Source organism: Acanthaster planci, linkage group LG05 (assembly GCF_054643075.1).
Source record: "Acanthaster planci isolate LZ-2023a linkage group LG05, COTS_SCS, whole genome shotgun sequence".
In the NCBI taxonomy this organism is placed as follows: Eukaryota; Metazoa; Echinodermata; class Asteroidea; order Valvatida; family Acanthasteridae; genus Acanthaster; species Acanthaster planci.
Genome location: NC_141781.1, coordinates 11,816,471 through 11,828,818, shown reverse-complemented (window position 1 = coordinate 11,828,818; position 12,348 = coordinate 11,816,471). Strand labels below are relative to the sequence as shown.

Sequence of the window (12,348 nt, the reverse complement as noted above, 5' to 3'; positions counted from 1 at the left end):
GTCAACTTCTTGCTGCAATAGGCAAAGGAGTGACTCAAAAAATCTGGAGCAAGTTCAGGCCGGTTTCTTGGTCAAGGAATAACAGAGAAGCCATACACAGTTAGCCGTATTAAAGCAGACTGTAAAACCAGGTTGGGAGGTTTTCCCTATGTGTAAGTGAAAGACTTCATGAGCACGACAACCGGCATTAAGTCGACCACTGGCTGTGGTGAGGACAAAGAAGTGTGTGAAGCAAACCAACAAATTCCACAGATGGTTTGGGGGAAACAACCGAGAAGCATGAATATTTAGCAAGTGTGAAACGGACACTATCTGTATGAACATGTATATGCCACCACTAGAAACCACTTCCCTCCAAAGGGGGCAATGCATGCATTGACTTGTCTATGTACAGAACCTGATGCAGCATATCTCTCTAGCCTATCATGCAAATTTCTCACAGGGGTTTGCCCAAATCCCTACCAAGTTCCAAAGCACTGTCTTTTCTCTCGTTTTTAAACCTTGAACCTAATAACGGATGATGCTGTTACCGATCAGGCTACCCCTGAGGAAATGTCAATGGAATTTTAGAATTTAATCTCCTGGTAATGCCCACGGTGAGATGAACATGTATGTACTACAATGATTGTCAGTACAAAATTGGGTAAACATGTATGTACATGTACACCATTCATGCGAGCATACATGTACATGTAAGCCAGTCTAACATTAAGCACAAGGGGATTTACAGTGGAATTTCAATATACCAAACAACCGCTGTACGGAACATTTAGTGTGGACCCCGTCATGTTCCTTAAAGCGGTGTTCCACTGTACTACACAGGTACACATACGCGTACAGTGGTTCTCTGAAATCAAGGGCGTAAAGGGAGAACGTGAGAAGAAGGGAGACTGTTGAGAACACCCTACATTGGTAACCTAACCTCAATCAGAAGGGGACAACCAAGGACCTCTGGACCTTTCTGATCCAATTGGCTATCGAGTGTCTTCCACTTTTTAAAGTCTGGATGACTGAGCTAACATACGACACGCTGAACGCCTGTCTTTGAACGCCACTGCATAAATAATGCAGCTTATTTCATGCTACAGGAACATGTATGTATGCAATCGGATAAAGAAAGTGCAACTTGGGAATGAAAGCACAACGAGCAAAGTGCACACCAATAAATCTCCTGCAATGTACAATATACATGTAGAGCCCATAGCTTTATCAATTTCTCTGCCTTTGTGCAGAAGGCTTTCAAATACGTGTAGCTCTAGCCATCCAGGCTGACTGGCCGGGTATGGACCATAGGCTTGAAGAAAATGAAATGGGCCTTTTTTTTTCTCGGCCAACGATTTGACTTGTACTGACACACAAGCTGGGTGCCGGAGGTTGCTAATCACTGAAGTACACAATTATGCACGATGTGCTCATTGCTCCAAGGGTTATCATCTTTTTGCTAAGATTGTTTGTACTTTTACTTTCCAATTCTGGGACGCCTGCACACAGCCTGTGGGAAAAATGTACTGCTAAAATGTGCACTGCTCATCAGACTGGCTGAAGTATACTTGACCCATTTCACTTCCACAAAACTGTCAAGCAGGTCATCTGATGGTCTAAATGAAAGGAGCTGGGTTCTTAGAGCTCAGGTACAAGTGCATGTACATGTAGCACGAGATATCTTTGTATACTCAATATTTGTGGAGCCATGTGGTTACAGCGGACTACTAGGTGCCAAGAGGACGGTACTCACCCGAGCCAGCGGAAGAGGTTGCCAGGATTCTTGGTGAAGAGACTGCTGGACAGACCCTGCTTAACTTCATTGTTCCAGCCAATGGCTTCCTCAAGGCTCTACACAACAGATTTAGCAATATGCAAATTGATTACAATGGAAACAATGTGAGCCCAATGATCCCTGTTCGCTATTCACAACACACGTACGTACCGTATGCAGCCCTGCGGGCATTTTCCTATTCTTATAGGAAAAGTCCTATTGCTGGACTTCTCCTATTCTTTGTAGAGCTTCAACTGTATATTCAATGTGGTACCAAGGCTTTGTGAGGAAAAAATTCCCCAGCTTGCTGAAGTACAACACAAACCCACTGTCTTTAGCCTGCTACACGTACGCTCGTCAGAACTACACGCATATGTGGTATATTAGCTGAACCATGAAATCAAAGCTTGCATAAAGGTCATTTTCTCACAAACTCTCAGAAAGCACTGACCAATTAGGACTCATCGATTTACGTTAAATCGCAAAAGTTTATGAAGGAGTACGTTGATTCATCATTCACTTACGCATGCGTTTCTAGAAGTTCAATTTGATTGAACATGTGCACATCATGCGCAAGTCGAAATGTCCATCTGCTCTGGGCAACTCCATCAACACACGTGAATACATCCAACTCAATCAGCTTTTTTGTGCCCTAAAGCTCTTTTGCGAGATGTTTTTCCAGACTCAATTCCAAGTTCTATCACATTCCCCTCCAGGGAGCAAAGAAAGCAAGAACTGCGCGGACCAGAATGTGCTCCCGGCATGAAAAAAAAACAAGGTAAATGGAAAGGACAACTACTTCCTCTCCCCCCCCACCTGTCTGAGAAAATATGTTTAGCAAAATGCGCCCCTGGCAAGGCTGATGCACAGAAAATACCTCTACATCCTCCCACTTCTTTTCAACCTCATACTCACAGATGACTGCTCAAACACTGGTCATGCTCTCAACAGACTGTCCACCCTTATTTGAATGTCAAGAGACTCAGTTTCATGTGGTTTCTGTACACCTATTAGTACAAACGAAGATGCAGTTTAAACAGGAGTGAGACTGGAAGAAAATGAAATCCACGCCGATGATCGCAAAACGGTTTGATCATGGCCCCGCGGCAGAGAAGGCTCGATGTTTGCTTAAAGGTGTCCCTTAAAGTGCCCATCCTTTAGGTATATATCAACTGTTACGCGTAAAACACTGTGACGGTACAGTAAACTCAGGATATTCCACATTTTAAAATACACTGTTTAAAAAAATCCCCATGAAAACATCCTGGAGTCAGGAAAAATCCTGACCAATCTCCCTGCTTAAAAAGTGGCTGAAGCAGAAGAACAAATGGCAAGGAGCTTCTTAAATACCAGCAACAGAATTGTACATTAGTTACAGCTTTTTTTTAAAGACAGAGTACTTGGAAAGCACCAGTACTTTGCAATGACTTTCCAAATGTGTTTGTCTTCAACCCTTTTAGTTTGTAAAACATTTTGACCATCCAAACTTTTTTTAATTACTTCTGATGCTGACTGTCCAGAGTCCGCCTAAATACAGCTTTACCCTCACCAGATTATCTTTGGTACATACTTGGAAAGTGCCACTCATGGAATTTAGAAGTGGCGTCTTGCAAATTTTTTCCCATTCAAACTTGGTGACAGTTTGCTGTGACATACATGTATCTTCGTGCAACTTCGAGGGCAGGCTTTGAGAATGCCGCAGTGATGCAAGAGGATGGCAAAACATAACATCCTGGAGACACTACAGACATGTCAGAGTATTAAAAAGACACCTTGTGGTGTAACATCATGCAGAGTACATATATTTCAAGGGAAGGAGAGGAATTAACCCTAACAGCCCTAAATCCTCAAATTTTAATATGATTTTGCACAAACCCTAGGGAGTTAGGGTTAATACTTTATTTAATGACAACCAACAAAGGTTAAAGGTCCACTCGTAGGTGTCACGAAACACTAAAAGCCTGAAAGGCGACCCGTCGAATCAACAGACAGCAAAACAGAGCAAGGATCTGTCGCTTTACATGTATAAAGGCGATCGTTTTTCTGTTAAAGTGGGATCTCTCTACCAAATAACAGTTAGGCAGCCGCGTGTATCTACATGTACAGGGCACACACAGGATTCTCAAAATATTCCTCACGTGCAGCTAATGCGACAGATGTCTTCTGCTGCGTCTCTGCTGACCGCAGTGATGGGCAAACAAGTGCAAGGGGATCAGATTTCCAATCCTATCTGTCATAATTGGAAATTCACCGGTGGCAGGTAAAACAGGTTGGCTCTTTGCATGCCATCAAATGGATTACTGCTACCAGTGTCATCGGCAGTATCAAATGCACTCTGCACAAGGATTACACGTACTTCAGACTTTGGGTTCCACTGTGTTTATGGTGATCGTCAGATGGGGGCTGCAGTGAACTGCACCATGGAGGGCTTCAGATTTGATGCTCTTTTTATTGTTTTGCTCCACAGAATGATACTTTAAGCCATTCAAAGGGCACTTTTCTGGGCATGTTTCATGATTCTAGTTTGGCGAACAATATTGGCATAACCAGAAGCAGCATAGAACTGTGCTTTCGAGTGCTTCAAAATGAGGTTATCAGTTAATTTCCTAACACGTATATGATCTTGAATTGAATCTTTTTAGAGTGTGGTATGAAGCAAGCAAGATTTCTTTTCCAGTTTAATTGCACACAATTGTTGTTTGAGAACCTTATACTGCACATTCCTTTCAAACACTGGAGTTCTCTGCAAATAAATGTAATGTCGACTATTTGTGATTTAAAGAAATGCACAACCCCGCTTAAAAAGTGCCCAAAATGAGAAAACTTTTAAACTAATAACCAGGCACAGAGTTAAACAAAGGTAAGTATGAAACCATTTTACCGCAATGTGCTGCCAAAGAAATGCCAGTTTCTTGTTCGAGTGGAAGTTTAATGTGTGAAATGTCAGACCCCCAATTACCTTCCAAGTTTCCAGAAACCAGCTTGTTGTAACTTTTGGAAATCTACATGTACATGTATATCAATCAGACTTAGCTCAAAAGCGTCACTATTTATCTCTGCGTGTCCGTATTGAAATGGAATTGTGAAAAAAATATATATATATATATTTACGATGGCAGAATATGACTCCCTTCAAAGTGAAAAGAAAAAAGATAATTCAGACTCATTCCACAGGAAACAGAAAACGCCCTTTTCAGAGCTCAGCCCAAAAGTGGCAGTGTTGTGTTTGGGCAAAGTCACAAGATAAGTCCAACACCAAAGGTGAAATGATCCCAGAAAAAAAGGCAGCCTTTACATCGGCCACACAATCTCCAGGAAATGTAAGATATTTGTAATTCGAGAAACCATTCTCTGAGACTGCCATGATTTCCCCTAGGAGAAATCCCCCTACACAAATAAAAATAATAATACTAGAAGTAGGGGGGCACAATGCATGAAATCGGTCAGAGAAAAATGCGCTCCCGGCAAGGCAGGATGAGATCACAAAAACAGTTTTAGAGGATGGCCACACGGTTACGCATTGTTCAATGCCAGCTTAGCAGCTAAGTCAACACGGCTTGCAAAAAGTGGAACCAGAAAGCCTTTGAACAACTCTTCAGAGTCATTAGCCATGGTGCCAGTTATGAAAACTCTTACTGTTGTGATAAATTCCCCTGATGACGAGCCTATCTTAGCTGATCTTATACTGACACTGATATCAGATCTGGATAAAACCAAAAATCAAAAACACCTCAAGTCCCACTAGAGTTTAGGTGCTGCCAACCACGGAGGGTATATTTAGTACCCAGATTGTATTTCAACACAATGATTCGATTAACTGTGAAAGGTCTTTAATTATTTGGATAGAATGAATGTTTTCATTAGAGGCATGATGAAGGAGCAACTCTAGTGCAGAAGGGCTTGCTGGATGTTGGGGTGATTCAGTTATGATTAACAAGTTTAGGTCATTCCCCCAGAGTCAGATCTAACACTACAGTCCTGACTCCTTGATAGGTATGCAAGTTCAATTCAAGGTGCAAATCCAAATCACAGCCACTGTTTATGACGACTCAACGGAATTCTGAAAACGACTCATTTCTGGAATTGTGAATGTACCTAAGTCTTAGGATGGACTCCGCAACACTGGCAACAGATGTAACGTGATGTCACAGGATGGCATCACGGCAACACCTAGACGTATTCACTTTACAAGTTTACCAATGTTTCCAGTGGCGACCTCGCAGAGTTAAAACATGGAAAAACTCGCCTTTTTCCCCCTGGCCAGAGGTTCGCACCCTGTGAGCCATGCCTGCCGGGCCTATGCTGTGAACAAAATACCATGACGTTTGGCATGACATGTAATGGTGCTTAGCAAGCAGAGGCAATGGCCTTGCCCACTGTTGGGGTCCCTGTCTCACATCAGGCATAAAACAAGCTATTCCCCTGACAGTGATTTAGCTGCAGATGGTGAAGGCAAATCCTACTCCAACCTCTCCACACCAGTGGATAGACGTAATGTCCATTCATCAGTTTTGACATTTCCAAATGGTGATAGCATGAGGCAACAAGGAAGAAAGAAAATGGTTTGAACTTTTAATTTTTTTACAATTCGTAAACTTTAGAGTGCACCAGAAATATGTGCGCTGAACAAATTCTTCGTATGCGTTAAAAGGTAAAAGTAGGCTTAACACATCTACACGTACATGTACCTTTACAGGCATGCATACAAATACAATCTATGCCTGTAAAATACCAGCACTTGAATCCAGAGCCTACGTTAAGGGCATGTAACATGGGGGGGTTGGTATTCATTAACCCTAACCCTAATACCACATGTAATACATGTAATACATGTAATACCACAAATTGCTACTTGTAGTAAAATGTAGTAATCAGTGCTGCCGCTTGTAAGAGGACATGACCGTATCGTTCTATGAAGCCCTAACATACAATAGATAAGACACTGTACCGGTACCATACAGTGCTCTGGCACTATGAATGCATGGCTTTATTGTTCTTTGTATGAGTAACAATGGAAGTAACCTAGCCAGAAGTAGTCATTTGTAGCGCTAGGTCCTTCAGGCTCAGGCTACTACTTAGTATTTTGTAGAACTGAAATTTTGTAGAACTGAAATATGCTTGGTGGTTAGGGTTAGGAGAGCATTCACCACACAGGATGATTGCAAAAAGCCAATTTTCACATGGAAGCTAAAATCTTGCAACTCTAACTCATGTCAACGTGAATTCTGTACAACAAGCAAGTTTAGACTGAATCACTGGAGGATTTTGCATGTGCGCCTTTTCAAGTAAGTTAGGAGGCATTCCTAATAATGTCATTTAGAGAGGAACTCTAACTTCCGGATATTTTTCCAGCTTTTGCTGGCAACTTGATTAGATCCAGAGTATCTGAAGAAAACACACGTGGAAAAATTCCCAGTAGAACAGGCAAGCCCACTCACTCAGTATGAGATGTAATTACTTTTTTCAAAGTCAATTTCACCACATTGGCTTGAGGCATGACCAAACACTTAAATCCTCAACATACATGTACATAAAAGACAGATAATGGCATCCACGCCACTGATGAAATGTGTCCAAGGGGGAATGTATTGTCCTGTGTATGTTCCATGAGGAATCCATCCACCACAGGGTGTAGGCCTATCCCTGGCAGGTTGCACAAGAGAATCACAAGTGACATGACGTAATGGAACAGAAGCAAATACGACACTGCCAGACAATACTCTGAGGAATCAAGCGGAAAATCTGAAATATTCAGGGTGGTGAAATGACCTTGCACGATTCCAATAACATGTTTGCTAAGTTGTTTCTTTCATCAGATTTTCATTCTTTATTTCCTTTCCCCCCCCCAACATTTATTGACATGGTTGGACAAGACAATCCTTTGTAGTGTTGCTCAAGTGCTGGTACCTTTCACCATTTGCCAGCTACAAAAAAAGATCTGTGTTTTATCTATTACTAAAGATGGTGCAATTCTTAGGAGGTACCAGTATCAATCCTTGTCTCATGTGGGCCCACATCTTTGAAACAAACTCCCTTCAAATATTTGTACCATCTCATCCACCACAGACTTCAAAGATTCCCGTAATTTAAAAAGGGTAGCTGCAATACGGTCGTTTCACAGCAGTGGGCCTCCAAAAGTTTGCAACGCGTTGGCCAATCACAATGCACGAAATTTGTCGACCCAATGCACATTTTGAAAGGGTCGACAAAACGTTACAAACTCTTGGAGGCGCACTACTGTGAATCGCCAGTATTAATTTGTTTCAATACAAACCTTCAAAAAGCACATTTGTGTTTCAGTATTCAATGTTTGATTCACTATTTCATAATTTTTTACTGTCTTTTGGTTCTAAAGTTAATGGCATTTCCACATTCATGAGCAAAACTGTGATGTCATCCCTGGGAGCAAGCTTCAGCGATCCATTGTGTTTTACACAAAAAGTCGTCCATTTTTGTAGATTTTGCTGGATTAAATTGTTTCCTCTTTGCTGATTCATTGTTGCTTATATGCAGGTCAATAGTAAGCAAGCATCAACTCCATGCGTGTACCTTTCTTAGAAATATTTTGACTATATATTCTGGATTCACCCTTTAAACAGAAAAACCTACATGCATGCACTGAACTATGTCTTCCCTGGATGATATTACAGCAACAGCGCTCAGTTGTCATGGAAATCATGGATAATTTTAAGTGTTTAAAAAGTGCTCTTTCCAATGAATTTAACCAGAAAGGAATGTGACAAGAGTCTTCATATACTGAGAAGAGTACAAAGTTGCACAACAATTGTGTCTAAGGAAAAGATCATTGCAGGTACACTTTAAAACCCTGAACGTCTATCTTATTTTGGTTAATTTTTTTGGCTTTAATTGTGTACTGTACCATAAGCGTCACTCTTTGATGGACACCGTGGCTTTGTAGTTTTTTGTTTTTTTTATTACATGTATTGTCATTGTCATTATGTGCACCTACATGTTTACAAGAGTACGGATAAAAGGAGAAGTAAGCCAATGCATTGCTACATGTGCTTTGGTCTACTAGTGAGTACACAGATACATGTACGGTGGCTGGGGAGAAAGATCAGTGCAGCTACATGTACATGTATGTGTACTGGTACATTACACGTATGCCTTCGAATATACTGGCACTCACAGGCTTCACTGCAGCGGAAATCAGTGGTGTATTTCAGTCCTTCACAAGTCCAGTCACAAGTCCCTTCACAAGGCCAGTCATAAGTAATAGGGTGACCAATGACAAAAAAATGTTTTTGTGACAGCTCATTTGAATAGCTCGTGAATTGGCTTAAGACTGAATGACTTATGATGGACTTAAAGGGACTTGTGATGGACTCAAATACAACACTGGCCTATGGAATTAAAATGAAACTAGGTGAGTCCTGGTGGTCTAAACTTAGTAGAAGACAAAGTTTAGCCTTCATCCTTGAACGCTGATTCATCCTCAAAATCATCATCTGACTCCGGCATTATCTCGAGTTTGGATCATACAAATGTAGAAGCATCAAAATATTAAAGCATAATATATGAGAAAATTCGTTTCAAAATTTTCTAACATGACCTACATGTAAATGTGTGGATGAAGTACAGCTTGCCATATGTACCGGTACTAACAAAAATGGCAGCCTACGAAAGTGTTGTACATGTATTTATGTCCATCACAAGTCCTTTCACAAGTCCAGTTACAAGTCCCTTCACAAGGCTGGTCCTAACAGGGTGAACAATGACAGAAAAATTCTTTTGTGACAGTTCAGTTAGCTTGTAAACTGGCTTAAGACAGAATGATTTGTGTTGGACCTGTGATGGACTTACAGGGACTTGTGATGGACTCTAATACAACACTGGTGGAAATTCCAAAAGCAATAACTCTATGACAAGATAGCGAGACTTATAATCACTGGCCAGAAATGCATGGGTGTGCCTTGTTAGAAAAATGCGTAGGAGTCAAGTTGGCAAAGTGGTTCTCTCCTTGCCTTTATCACCGCAGGCCACTGATTTTTTGACTGGTCCACATGTGGATTAGGTTTTCAGTCCCTGAGTGATTCTATGGGTTATACCCAGATTCATCTTCTGGGGTTTTCCATCCACCTCTAAAACAAAATGTTACTGCTTCTCATTGACTCTTCTCTGCAGGCCTCTTCCAGCTTTATGTCCCCTTAGATTAGGCAAGTGGCTCATCACTAAATGGATATTTCCCAACCTTGTCCCTAAATATTGTGGGTATACACATGTACATGTACATGTATATTAGTGGAGAACAGTCTGGTGCCTGACCATGCATTCAATCAGCCTTCATTTCAGCACATGTGGTCTGGTTTTAACACTGAGTTGATTCTTTGTGGCATACATGTATCTTATTGGGGGAGTGTGATTTCTTCAATGACAAATAGAATCTCACCCGAATAATGACGTACATGTAGTATCACAATTTTTTATAGTCAGAATCAAACTGGAGAACAGGTGACTGTTTGAAAGGGAAAAGAAATTAATAAATCCCAAAATAAGGAACAATGTCATACAAACATGACAAACGCCAAATATAAGACAAAATTATTTCCTCAGTGTTGCTGTATGGAATTAGGATACAAGAAGAGAGTTTCCTTTCCAGGGTTACTACTGGAAGCCAAGCTGGAAATACAGTAACCACTGGGGACGAGGTTGGCCAAGCCCATGGAAACGGGGGGTGCTGTGGGTGCTGATTTCACAACCTCAGAACCCGCTAAGAAAAATGTGTTCTTGCGGGCATGAGGTTGGCATAATTCTATGGCCCAATTTCAACCTAAATATTGATCTGAGACGAAACAGTTATCGCTGTGGCACACACTCACACATGCATTCTGTGAACTTGAGGCATCCTAATGTTTGGACAGGCATTTAACAAACACGCACACCACTCTGCTTGCACATTTAATCTACTGACAGAAGTGTGTACAATATGGACTTCATTTCCTTGATGAATTGCAGATGGGAGCAACTATTTCTTCCGATATTCACATGGAAAAAATGGTATTCTTGTATGTGGACAACAGATAAGACTCTGCTATAATGCATGACTTTGCAAAGTGTGAGAAACAACAAAGCATCATAGATGTACTCAACTGAATCTGGTACACAGTTCGGCAAAAGGCTCAATTTTAAAAGCAGCTTCACCGAACGAGACACTGTCTCAGTGCAAGTTTGTTTTTTTTACAGGGATACTGCACAACTGATCTGACCCAGTTGCGTTGCCCGATGCCCGTTCAGGACTCAACGGGGCAAATCTTTTCACAGAGAGAGTCTCACTCAGACAGCTGTCAAGTGAAATACGGTACATGAACCTGATGGGAGTTGTGTGATGAATTGAGGTGTGACCTGACACATATTTCTCCCACACAATTCAACGAATGGGTTAAAGGATGCTCCAGTAGCAAAAAACTGACGCATTTGTTTTGAGCTGGCAAGGTAGGTAGGCCTACGTTGGCAGACTGCAAGGCGGCATTTGAGTTGATGCTCGTATGGAGTAACATGCTGGCAAACAACCCTAGTAATAAATTGTCAAATGCATCCATAATGATAATGACAGCATTTATAAGCGTGTAGTATCTGACAATACTTTTCATTTAAAGGCACTGATTCATTATCATTATCCCTACTCATCGGGCTGACAACATCTAACCGTCCCTGAAACATCTTAGCTCCCTTGGGTGCACAGCTAAATGGAAATTTACCATCTCTGTACTTGCAAGTACCTATTGGGAAGGTATACTCCTGGAGGGGGAGATGTCGATGCATGCACTGATTAAGTGACTCCGTCGAGATCATGTGTAACAAGTTGCTGGAGCTGGACTCCTAACATGTGATGGGGAGAGTGTACAACCCTAGCCATGCACTGGGAAGACATCCCATTCAGTGTCCCCGCTCACGGATATTAACCACTTACTGCCGGGGACTCCGGGATCGGAGACGTATAGTTTATATGGGTGGCCGGGGTCTCTGAACTCGGACAAAGGAAACAGGGCCCTGTAACAAAAGACCGTACTCCGAACAAAAGACCAGGCTGCTGGGCATTACCGACATTTTTCACTCTCAAAAGTGGTGATAACCCAGCCTTGTTTTGAAACCCTACACCAGGGTTTGGGGCATTGAGAGCGAGCGGATTACCACCGGGGACAAAAGCGCTCCACCACCGCAGCGATGGGCCACACAGCACCGCTGCACGCTAATCTGGCCCCTATTGAAAAGAGGTCAGCAGTGCACTGAGCCAGGTTCGTGAACAAAAGACAGTTACTTAACACTGCACAATCTGGGCTCTGTTTACAAGGCTGCAGGCCTGGCCGAAATACTCGAGCGTCTATGAAGGTCACCTATCAACTTAGAGTAGTGCCTAAAGATTACTTTGTGTGGCTATAAATGACCGTTAAATGAAATGATGAATTTTTGAAGGATTTTGGAAACAGAAAAAATGATAGTCATGCCGGCCCAGCATCATCAACATTGAAAAATGCCCCGGCACGAAGTGGTTAAACATCCTACGTCACCAGGCATTGAGGGGCAAAACAAATCATTGAGGTTTCTACAACATCCTTTGTATCTGGTTCAAG

The 12,348-nt window shown here is 41.9% G+C and overlaps 1 protein-coding gene across 1 annotated transcript in view; it reads right to left on the bottom strand.

Moving 5' to 3' along the window:
• aldh7a1 (aldehyde dehydrogenase 7 family member A1) overlaps positions 1-12,348 on the bottom strand; it is a 58,800-nt gene that overhangs the window by 21,785 nt on the left and 24,667 nt on the right. The window contains exon 15 of the mRNA XM_022238536.2: positions 1,736-1,833. Within this exon, the coding sequence (XP_022094228.2) occupies positions 1,736-1,833 (98 nt within the window). The remainder of the gene's footprint in view (positions 1-1,735; positions 1,834-12,348) is intronic.